An 11419-nucleotide genomic window follows, 5' to 3' on the forward strand; every position below is an offset into this window, starting at 1 on the left:
GGTGCAAATGCAAGGTGCAAGTGCATGGCACAGGTGCATGGTGCAGAAAGTGCTTTCCTCCCCTTGAGGAAGCAGAGAGAGGCCGAGCGACATTCCCAAGCCCCCAGATCCTGGCCGCCAGGATCCCGGGTGCGGGCAGGGATTCAGGATGTGATGCAGGAGCAGGGGGATGACGCACGGCCGGGACGGCAGCGCGTCTCGCGGGGCCCCCATCCCGCTCGYGGCTCCCGGCGGCCCCTCGGGCACCGCTCGTAACCACAACAGGGATTGCGGAGCGAGCGCCACGCGCCGCCGCGGGCACCCGGCCCCGGCGCCCGGTGCCCTCTTCCATCGGGAGCCGAGGGTTTTCCCTCGCAGCGAGGGGGSCACGGGGTGCCCGAGGGCTGCGGCGGGCGCGGGGCAGCGCCATCCCGCCCCCGGATCCGTCGGGAAAGGCTGGGAAGAGCYGTGGGATGGCGGCTGGGGCTGCCATGGCAACATGGGGCCCTGGTGCTGATGCTGGCAGCGGGCGCCGCCTCCGGCCTCCCTGTCCCCTCTTTTCCCAGACAATTCCCGGGTATTTTTGCCCAGGCCATTCCCGGGATTTTTTTGCAAGCAGGAAAGGGGGGAAGCTCCCTGGCTGGAGGTGGTGGATGTGCTGCCAAATTCCCTTTTGCAGAGCAGCTCCCGCCCGGAGCCTCCCTTCACCCTGCGGGCGGGGCAGTGCTTTTTATAAACCCAAATCCCTAGGAAAATAATAATAATAATAATAATAATAATAATAATAATAATAATAATAATAATAATAGCAAAAACAATAACAATCTGACTCTCGTGACCCTGCGAGCACCCTTTTTTTTGCCATTCAGCCCCCTGAGTGCAGCGAGGGCTGCATTGCATGGCCCCGTTGCCACTGGGAGCAGCTTGCCCGGGCGCCGGAGCCAGCGAGCAGATAAGAGCCGAGCGAGAGGCCCCAGATAAGGGCCTAGATAAGGCCCTAGACGTATCCCGAGCCTCACAACCCTGCTGCAAACACCCTTTCCGATCACACATCTAATTCACGGCAGCGGGCATGCGGGTGCAAAGCGGCTCTCGGCGTTGCCAGCCGGGCTCCCGGGGGGAATCGAGGCTCCGGGTGCTGGTGCCAACCCCTACCTGCTGCTGGCTCTGCTCCTCCAGGTTGAGCTTCACCTCGAGCGACTGGCGCGCCTCCAGGAAGGCCTTGCGGTGCTTGCGGTCCGCCATGTAGTAGGACATGGTGCCCACGGTGATGGCGCACAGGTAGATGGCAACGTTGGAGAGGATCTGCGCGGAGGGAAGAGCGCTGGGGATTGGGACAAAAACCCGGGAGAACCCACCAAGACCCCCCTGCCCAAGGATAATAGCGGGAGTCTGTCCATCCGTGTCTTCAGATAGTGGTTGCCACACGTGGAAGCACCCTCAGGACACGTGGGATGACGTGCCCCTTGTCCCRGGGARCCCAGAGCTGCAGGATGACGGGGAGGCCGCGCTGGTGACCGCCCCCCCCAACAACACCCAGCCGCGGCTGTTGCCCAACAGCCGCCACGTCGCCACGGCAACGGGCAGGATGCCGGCTACCGGCGTTTCTCCTTAGCRAGGAGCGGCCCGGACCCTATTAATAGCCGTTCCCGGCGGCCGCCTGCGCTCCCGAGGCGCCCGGGGTTTATTTCGGGACGTCGTGTTCCTCTCGGAGCAGGCGGCCACGGAGGCGCTGCGTTGCCAGGGCTCATCCCGGCTCTCCGTGCTCTCCATGCCATGGGAAAACGCCCGGCGCGGCCGTCCCGGCTCTCCGGAGCTTTTCCCACGTCGGATGGATGGGACAAGGTTTGAATCCTGGCTCGGGAGCAAAGCCGGGATGCGGCTGCTTTYGCCCTTGCAGCTGGGATGTGGAGCGGAGCATCACCAGGTTCCCAAGGGAAAAGGGATGCTGGATGCCCGGCATGCCGGGCTCTCCCCGGTTGCTCCCCGGGCCTCCTCCTTTTGGGTCGTTTGCTGCCTGTTTTTGCAAAAAAATTAAAGCAAAAAGCACGCAAGCTGCCCCAAAACACACTAGCCTCCAGCCCCATGTGAGGACACTGTGTCCCAGCTGCTCCTTTTTTCCTGGAAAAGCCCATTTGTGAGGTTGAAGGAAGGCCTGATCTGGGCTCCTTCCAGCTACTGCTGAATGGGGATGTTTTGGGAATTGAGAATGTTTTGGGAATGGAGATGTTTTGGGAATTTGGGCTTCAGGGATGGGCAAGGACCCCACGGGAGAAGGTTACGGGCTGTAGGACGAGGCCTGGTTTAGGGTGCACCCCAAGGAATACCATGGGAGAAAGACATGGGGAGAAGGATCACTCCTGGTTCAGGATGGACCCATGGAGGAGAAGTCCATGGGGAGAAGGACCATCCCTGGTTCAGGATGGGGCCAAATGGTGGAGCACGGGAGAAGGACAAGGGGAGAAGGACCATTCCTGGTGTAGGATGGACCCCATGGAGGACTACAAGAGAAGTCCATGGGGAGAAGGAACACCCTGGTTCAGGTTGGACCCTATAGAGGAGAAATCTGTGGGGAGAAGGACCAGTCCTGGTTGAGGATGGACCCCACAGAGGAGAAATCTGCAGGGAGAAGGACCAGTCCTTGCTCAGGACGTACCCCACAGTGGAGCATGGAAGAAGGACAAGGGGAAAGGACCACTCCTGGCTCAGGATGTACCCCAAGGAAGACCATGGCAGAAGGACAAGGGGAGAAGGACCACTCCAGGTTCAGGATGGACCCCAAGGAAGACCAAGGGAGAAGGACAAGGGGAGAAGGACCACTCCTGGCTCAGGATGTACCCCAAGGAAGACCACGGGAGAAGGACAAGGGGAGAAGGACCACTCCTGGCTCAGGACGTACCCCAAGGAAGACCATAGAAGGCCCTGGGAGGAAGGACCATTCCTGGTTCAGGATGGACCCCAAAGAAGACCAAGGGAGAAGACTCTGGGACAAAGGACCACTCCTTGCTCAGAAGGTACCCCAGGGTGCAGCACAGAAGCGGGTGCCCCCCGCGCCCGCCGCCCCGCCGCGCGCCCCCGTACCTGCCGCAGCAGAGCGCCCTGGTCCAGGGCGCCCTGGTGCTGCTGGGCCACGGCGACGCCGAGCACGAGCGTGTGGAGGCCGCACGAGGCGGCCGTGAGGAGCACGATGGGCGCCAGGCGCAGCGGCAGCGTGAGGAAGAAGGAGAAGACGAAGAAGGCCTGCCAGCCCACGGTGTCGGCGGGCTCGTGGCGGCGCCCGGCGCCCAGGCCCAGGTAGCCGAAGAGCTGCGCCAGGATGAGCGCCCAGAGCACGTAGGGCAGGAAGCGGCGCGCGGCGCGCTCGGGCAGCAGCCCCGACTTGCAGAGGCCGAAGAGCAGCGCCTGGGCGGCCAGGCCGGCGGCGGCGGCCAGCGCCGGGGCCAGCCGCTCGGCCGCCGCCACCGCCGCGCACGTGGCCAGCACGTAGACGTCGAAGAGGGCGGCGAAGACCACGAGCACCAGCAGCGTGTCGTGGCGCTGCCGTCGGAAGTAGGTCTGGTAGAGGGTCTCCAAGGAGGCGGGCGCGAAGGTGAGGCGCATGAAGCGGGGCAGGCAGAGGCAGGGCCCCGAGCGGCGCACGGTGACCTCGTGCGCGCGGCCCGCGGCGCGCTCCGCGTCCGACGGCAGGCTCACCGAGTAGTCGGCCGAGCAGTCGGCCGAGTACTCGGGCTCGGCGAAGTCGCGGGCGCGCGGCATGTCGGCGGCCCCGCGGCGGCGAGGCCGGAGCGGCGGCGCTCAGCGGAGCATCGCGGCGGCGCGGGGGCCGGGCTGAGTGCCGCGGCGCCCGCCCCGCTGCCAGGCTGCCAGCGCGGCCAAGGCGAGAGCGGAGCCGCCGCTCGGGGACGGCCGCGGGCCCCGCTGGGCCCTGCCCTGCGCTCGCGGGGTAACAGCAATAGGGGGGAATGTTGCGGGGGGGGTATGAGAAAGGCAAGTGCTGCTGATGGCGGGGTGCGGGACCCCGCGCCGGCGCCGCCGCGTCCCCGCCTCCCGCGCCCGCGTAACCCTTGCGGCGCCGGGATGCCACCGAGCTCCCCGCAGCACCTGGGGCACGCGGAGCGGGAGGATGTGGTCCCTGTCCCCACACCCACACCGTTCCCCGTGGGAGCCACAGGGACACGGGTGCTCCAGGGTTCCTCATGGCTTGGCCAGGAGCAGGGACCCCCCGGGTTAGCACCCTGGGTGCAGAAGCCACGTGGAGCCACCCAAAACACTTCATCCCCTTCYGATGTCCCCGGGCACCGCCGTCCCCACGGGGCCCAGGGCAACCTCAGCTGCTTCTGCAGGAGGTTAATTGCTGCAGCGCGTAATTAATACCCCAATGAGCACCTGGGGCRGCAGCATGCAGGATGGGGGGCTCTTAGCCTGCCTGCGTTCACGCCAGGCTCCCCAGGATGCGACACCCGCCGAGGGGCAGTTTGGTGGCACAAAACGGGACCGGGTGGTCACTGGGGTAGGTGGTYGCTCACCTTGCAGGTGGGTTATGCCCCCGGGCACGGCCTGGGCGCCTTGCAGGGTAGGAGCCTYGGGCGGCAGCGCCTGGATGGTCACACGTTGCTCGGACAACTCGTCCCAGCAGAAGCSCCCGGCAGCTGCACGGAGCTCCGGTCACTGCCGAGACCTTCCCGYGCCGGAGCCCTCGGAGGCAGCTCCAAGCTGCGCCTTGGGATGCAAACTCCCACTCTGGCCGGGATCGGCAACCTGCTTGGGATGTGCATCCCGGGGCCCTCGCTGCAGCACGGGCACGTAGGCAGCAGGACCCGCATGGAGACCTCGGTGGGAGGCAGCCGGCGCAGCGGGAAGAGCAAGGAGCCGGATTCCGGGCAGGATGGGGCCCCTTGGATGCTCCATGGGCTGACAGGTCCCCCTGGGCTCCCCGGCTGCTCCCTGCCCTCATTCCCGCTCCCACCGAGCTCCTCGGCCGCCACCGTCACCCTCAGGGGCAGCTCTTCCCCGCCGGCCTCCGCCAGCCCTGGCCGGGCAGGAGGAGCGAGTCCAAGGGCAATTAAACATTAACAGGGGCAGGACGGCTTGCGGGGCCTCCTCTGTTCCAAAGGGGCTTTAATTTATAAAAATAACACAGCTCAGAAGGTCGCTGGCTTTGCTGGACGTGACACAGTCATGTCTGCACATCCTAGGAGCTCTGTAAACAGGCGGGAGAAAAGCCYGGCCCGGCACGCGGAGCCACCTGAGCAGCAAACAGCTTTTCTGCAAGGAGCGGCCAGGAAGGGCCCAGGCGTCCTGGAGAGCCGACAGGAACCCAGGAGGCCTCGAAGCCAAGGCCTCTCCCTCCAAGTCAAGYGCACCATTCAGCAGCGGGATTATTCACCCTCCTCCACGGAAAAACAAAGTGCAGGAAAAGGGCTTTGAAGGCGGGAGCGGGCGGTTTCCTTCGCTAGGCAAGCGGGGAGGTTTCCAGAAGCTCCGGAGCCTCCAGGAGCAGCCGGGACTCAGCGGGACTCGCTGCAGCTCCCACGTCCGCTCACATGCCCCAGCCCAGCTCTGAAAACATCCGGGGCAGGATAAAATAAAACTATTTTAAATATGAACCTTTTGGAGCAACGTCTCCCTTCGGATGTTTCTCCGGTGGAGAAGCAAGAGGTGCCTCCCAGCACCCTGGCACCTGAGCCAGCAAATGATGCTGCCTTCCAAACTCTTGCTTGGCGTTTGCTGCCAAAAAGGGGGTGTTGGGTGTTGATTCCCAAAAGGTTTGGAAAAGGCCATACAGAAAAGCTGCCCTGGAGTGAAAGAAAATTGCACTGAGCATGGGAGAAAACGCTCCTGAACGGGATGCGCTTGGGACAGGGCTCGGGGCCAYGCACATGCACTCGGTGGCTTTCTATAACTTAGTGTCCTCATGCAGCACACGAAAATACACTCAGYGCCTTTCACTTCATGACGTGGTGTCTTTCTTGCCAAGTGCACAGCAGTAAATAAATAAAGGGGGGGCTGCTGAAACTGTGGGCGCTAAAGGCGCCTCCTGTTTGCTCTCCAGGRGCCCGGACCTCTGCCCTCCCTCAGCAGCGCGACAGCCAAGTCTCAACCCTCCGCATCTCCTTCTTGGGGCRCCCAGCATGAACATGCAGAGAAAACTGGGACTGTGTGTTGGGATGGAGCCAGCCGGCCCCAGCTGCTGACTGGGGAGGCAGAGAGGGACCCCACCTGCAAAGCAGGGCGATACAGGGCGAGCGGARGGCCAGGAGAGCAGGGGCAGCCCCCGGGACCCTCCGTGCCCTGCGTGGCTCGGGGACACGGGAGGAGGCAGCCGTAGGAGGCTCCATGCTGGGATCAGGAGGTGGGACCGTTCTCAGCACCGCGGCAGCCCCAGGAGGAAGGGCACCGGCCAGGGAGGAACGGGACACTCGGCCTTGGGATGAGGCTTGGCCCAGGTCCCTTCACTCATTCCCAACGGATGCAAGGAAAGCAAGGGGCAGGTGTGGCTGGCGACGAGGCCTCTGGCAAGAGGGGGTGCTTGGGGGAGCCCCGAGGCAGCCCCAGCAAGGGGGGCACAGCAAGGGCGGCATTTGGGGTCACACGTGGCTCTCACTCCAGCCATCCGCATCCCAGGAAGGAAAAGGTGGCCGGGAAGGCAGGAAACCTGCTGCTCTCAGCGCTGCTTCTGCTAACCACGACCCGAGGTCCCTCTCTCCTCCTCTGTGCTCGTGGGGCCACATGCCAAGGGGACCACGCTCGGATGTGGCCCAGCGGGCAGCGCCAGTGCTCGGAGCATCCACATCCRATCCAGGAGTGCGGAGGGGAAAAGGGCTTCCCTGCGGACACGCGGCTGCCGGGGAGCTGGCGGGAAGGCGTCCAGCGGGGGCAGCCCCTTGGCCCCTACTTGATGTTCTTGAGCAGGGCGGTGCGGGCGTTCACCACGGCTTTGAAGGCGTCCTCGCTGCCCGGCGCCACGCACTTGTCGGGGTGCAGCAGCACGGCCAGCTTCCTGTAGGCTTTGTTCACCTCGTCCCTAGGAGACAAGGGGACAGTGAGGGCACCCGCGCAGGCCGGGCCAGCCTCGTCCTGCAGCGAGAGCGGAGCGGGGACAGGAACCCGCTTTTTGATGACACTTTTGGAGCCTTCCCTCGCTGGGGCTTGGGGAGAAGGGGCTAAAACGAAGCACACGGGGTGTTTCTCCATGTGCAGTCACCACGGGAGAGGGAAAGGGAGCAGCTCTGCACGGCGGCAGCGCTGCTCCAACACAGGGATTCCTCATGTTTCAGAGAGCCCAAAGAGAGGAACAGCTCCGGGGGGCTGTTCCAGCTGCCCAAGTCACACAGCAGAAGGGGGAGATCCCAACCCAGGCAATGACCAATTCCAACTGGCTAACGGTCCTCTGAGGAAGCCAAGGGAAAGCTCCTCTCGTGGGAATACTGCTTCCAGGTGGAAGAACTGGAATGTCAATCCCCCTTCTGGGTAACGTGGGCAGCAGCCTAAAAGCTTCTCCAGATGTGGAGAACGAGGAAGACAGAGCTGCTCTTAGCACATCTGGCAGCGAGGAACCAGAGGCGGCTCAGCCTGGAGGAAAGACACAAAACTGGGCAGCCAGCAAGGCAGAAGCTCCCCAGTCCATCACTTCCCCCTTGCCCTAATTCTGTCTCTCTGTTAAAAGGGGAAACGTGGTGCTCTGGGCAGAGGGTTTCCTCTGAATTGCCTCAGCTTTGCGGTTAGGAACAAACAGCCTGTGCCCGGCCGAGGGACAAACCAAGGCGTGTGTCTCAGCACGCTCAAAAATCACAGCTGCAAGGGGCCTGCAGCTGCAGGGRCAGAGAGTTTCCGGGTGCCGTGGTGAACCCGCAGCCTCCCTCACCTCGTGGCCCCGGGTTTGACGCCCAGCATGTCCCAGCTGTCCTTGCTGTTGCGGATCCTGCGGATGGCATCCGCCTGCTCCTTGGTGAAGCCAACGGCCACGCTGGACGGGGGCCGCTTCCCACCGTTGTCACACAGGTCGATGATGGCCGAGTAGAAGGTCTGGGGATGCAGGGGAGCGATCAAGGAGGCAGCATCGCAAAAGCAGAGGCAGAGAGGGTGGCCCGAGTCCCCGCCGCCCTCGCTGGCTGCTGGYTCATCATCGGACACAAGAGGGAGCGTTTGCACAATGTCCACAGCGTTTGGACGAGCGTTTGCAGSGGACGTCCACAGGCCCTTGCCCAGCACGTGGGCTCAGGAGGTGCTGGGACACCCAGGGAAAGGGAGCTCTGGCCCATGCTGGGACCACGGGACAGGCTGAGGAAGAGGCCAGACCACCCCCAAGTGGCTCTGTGCTCATCTCACATCCCGTCCAGCTCAGTGCTGCACCTGAAGGGATGGGGGGGGCATCTCTGCACCGCGTTCCCAGGGGAGCAGGAGGGATCATCAGTTCCCAGCAACACGATGCCAGGGCCCCCAYGGGACTGGGAGGACTAGCACTAACCTTGAGCTAAAAAGCTGCACTTTCTCGGCGTGCTGTTTCATTGGGAAGGCACCTTTGAGACCCGTTTGTGGGATGCGGGCAGCGAGTTCAGAGGATATTCTACCATCAAACCCGTGCTCAGCACGGTGCCCGGCCCTCATCACTCTAATTCCAAGTTACCTGGAACATCTCGTTGATGCCTTCTCCCGTCTGYGCCGAAGTCTCGAAATAAAGGAAGCCGCGGCTTTCCGCCCAGAGCCGCCCCTCGCTTTCGTCCACGCTGCGGTGCTTGGTGCAGTCGATCTAGACGGGATAAAACGGAGAGGTGAGAGCACAGGCCGGCTCTGCACGGACAGCAGCAAGCAATGGAAGCACAGAAAAAGCCCTCTGACAGCTCCTCTAGTCCAGGAGATCCCAGTTGGATCTACTGGATTTCTCTTCCCATTCCTGCACGCCTACAAAGTTCTCAAAATCCTGCTGAGATGTGGCCTGCAAGTCCTCCTCAAACAGAGATTTRGCTCTTACACTAAATCCCAGGATGGCTGAGGTTGGAAGGGACCCCTAGAGATCATCCAGTGCAGTCTGCTCCAGCAGGGACACCCAGAGCACGGGGCACCCGGGCGCATCCAGACAGGTTTGTAGGGTTTGGTCTTCTCCCTACAGGCTCCAGGCCCTTCCTCAGCCCTGGTGCTCTGCGCTGGCCCCTCTCCAGCAGCTCCACGGCCCCCTTGTCCTGGGGAGCCCAGAGCTGCCCCCAACGCTCCAGCTTTGGCCTCCGCAGAGCTGAGCAGAGGGGCAGGATCCCCTCCCTGCCCTGCTGCCAACGGCCTCCGGATGCAGCCAGGAGCCCACTGGCCTCCTTGGCCAYSAGGGCYCTGCTGCCCCACGGGTGACTTGGTGTCCCCAGGRCTCCMAGGTCCCTCTCTGCGGGGCTGCTCTCCAGCAGGTCGACCTCTGATCTTTCCTGGTGCCTGTGGTTATTCCTGCCCAGGAGCAGCACTTGTCCCTGTTGAACCTCATGAGGTTCCTCTCTGCCCAACTCTCCAGCCTGTCCAGGTCCCTCTAAATGGCAGTACAGAAAATCTCCCTTGCCACCTAASGGCTCTTCTTGTGCTGCAGCTGCAGCTCAACAGCTTGGGCACAGCCGGAGCACAGCCGGTTCCTCAGAGCCCAGCCCCTGGGCACGACCCACCTTGTTGGCGCAGACAACGAAGACGACGTTCTCCATGTTCCCATGGGGACCCAGCTCCTGCTTCATCTCGGCGAGCCAGCCATCCAGCGCGTCAAAGGAATCCTTCTGCCCCACATCGTAGACCAGGATGACCCCCTGCGTGTCCTTGTAGAACTCGTTCCTCACCTGCGGGGACACACGGAGGGTGGTGGCACCAGTGACAGCCAGGTGGAGAGCACGGGGCCTGGCAGGAGAGCCCGGCCCTGGACACTGGCGCTTTGCAGGGTGAGGAAACAGCAGGATAAGGGGAGAAAAGGGGCTGGTCGCCTGTGAACAGAGGCTGGTCCAGTGATTCCCATAGGGATGTGTGTGTGGCGGGGGGCTGTTTAGGGGGCAGCAGCTGGGCTAGGGCTGCCAACCTCAGGGCTCATGTGCCCAGGTGCCAGCAGCAACAGGACCGGGGATCATAGGCCAACTCCTGGCATTACTAACCCTAAGCCCAACCACCAACAGGATGCACCGAGGGGATCCACACTGTTTTTACACACACATTTTGCACTAAAGGCTCTTCACCCTCACCAGAGGCTGCCAAGGGCCGTGTCTGCCTTACCTCGTAGAAGAAGGGGTGCCCGGCCATGTCAAAGATGTTCACCTTGATCTCCCGGTCCCTGATCTGCACCCTGAAAGGAGAAGCGGGACGGGCTCTGGGTGCTGCACAGCCCGGCCTCGCTCGGCCCTCTGCCCCATGGGGCCCTCCTGTCCCCACCGCTGCAGAACTCACTTGGTGACGCCGTAGTCGATGCCAATGGTCGCCAGGTACTTGGGAACGAACCTCTTCTCACAGTAGCGCTTTATAATGCAGCTCTGCAAGAGACGGAGGGTTTGAGCGGGAGGGCACTGCCCGGTGGGAACGGGAGGCACCTTAATGCTGAACTTGCCGCCAGCCCCCGGCTGGGTGGAAAGCTACAGGAACATTAATTACGCCCTTAAGCCAACCAATCAATCCCTTCACCTTCGCTGGGATGAGTTTCATTCCTGACAGGGGAAAATCAGCGGCCCAGGCGCTGCCTGAGCCTTTGTTGCTCCTCCCCTGCTAAGGGCTGAGGATGGTGCTCGAGTGCCTGGCACGGGGGTGGCACTGGGGCTGGGCAGAACACAGGGGCACTCAGGGCAGGCCCGGCCGCTTTCACCTCACAGGCCCATAGGCCGCCTGGCACAGGGGATAAACTCGGTTCTAAAGCCCGTCCTTGGCCGCCACCGGGGCYGCGGAGCCCGGCTCTCCGCCATGGCGGGCTCCGAGGCCGGGGCGAGCTCCGAGGCCGCTCTGGCGGCCCGGACGGCGCCCACGAGACCGCTCCGGCCCGTCCCGCCTCGTCCCCCGCCTCCTTTTGCCATGGGGGAAGATGGAGCCGCGCTCAACGAGGCCCCTCGCGCCCGCCATGACACCCGCCGCATCGCCCCGCCCCTCCCTGCSTGCTGCCCAATCAGAGCGCGCTGCCGAAGGAGAGCCCCGCCTCCCATGCTGTCAATCACGCACCCACCTTCCCTCCCTCTTCGCCTCACCGCGCCGGAGCCTCGCGCGCGAAGCCCATTGGCTGCCGCGCCGCCGCAGTCCCGTGCGCCGCGGCCAATGGGCGCGCTCGCCGGCGGGCCGCGTTCCGCCATTGACCCGCGGCGCTGTCCGTCACGAGGCGCCCGCCAATCCCCGCCCGCCTCACCTTGCCCACCTCCGCGTTGCCCATGGAGATGACTTTGATGCGCAGCGACTTGCGCGGCTCCTTGCGCTTGGCCGCGTTCGCCTCCATGGCGGCCCCGCCGCGGCC

At 63.7% G+C, this 11419-nt stretch overlaps 2 protein-coding genes across 3 annotated transcripts in view; both read right to left on the reverse strand.

Annotated features, from left to right (window-relative positions):
- The window catches only part of ADCY3 (adenylate cyclase 3), an 11414-nt gene extending 7679 nt beyond the window's left edge, over positions 1-3735 (reverse strand). The window contains exons 1-2 of the mRNA XM_026041051.1: positions 3061-3735; positions 1135-1284 (exon numbers count right to left, since the gene is read on the reverse strand). Of these exons, the coding sequence (XP_025896836.1) occupies positions 1135-1284; positions 3061-3735 (825 nt within the window). The remainder of the gene's footprint in view (positions 1-1134; positions 1285-3060) is intronic.
- Positions 3736-5118: 1383 nt separating this feature from the next.
- DNAJC27 (DnaJ heat shock protein family (Hsp40) member C27) lies at positions 5119-11401 on the reverse strand. 2 transcript variants are annotated; one of them, XM_026041170.1, is made up of 7 exons: positions 11315-11401; positions 10378-10460; positions 10207-10276; positions 9618-9782; positions 8606-8728; positions 7844-8004; positions 5119-7003 (listed from the first exon to the last, which is right to left on the reverse strand). In XM_026041170.1, the coding sequence occupies exons 1-7, from the start codon at positions 11399-11401 to the stop codon at positions 6871-6873; spliced, it is 822 nt and encodes a 273-aa protein (XP_025896955.1). In that variant the 3' UTR covers positions 5119-6870. The 2 variants fall into 2 exon arrangements, with proteins under 2 accessions (XP_025896955.1, XP_025896963.1); XM_026041178.1 differs by lacking the exon at positions 11315-11401 and adding an exon at positions 10609-10860.
- Positions 11402-11419: the final 18 nt, after the last annotated feature.

The sequence above is a fragment of the Nothoprocta perdicaria genome, unplaced genomic scaffold, assembly GCF_003342845.1.
Source record: "Nothoprocta perdicaria isolate Ctin4 unplaced genomic scaffold, notPer1 scaffold_101, whole genome shotgun sequence".
Taxonomy (NCBI): domain Eukaryota; kingdom Metazoa; phylum Chordata; class Aves; order Tinamiformes; family Tinamidae; genus Nothoprocta; species Nothoprocta perdicaria.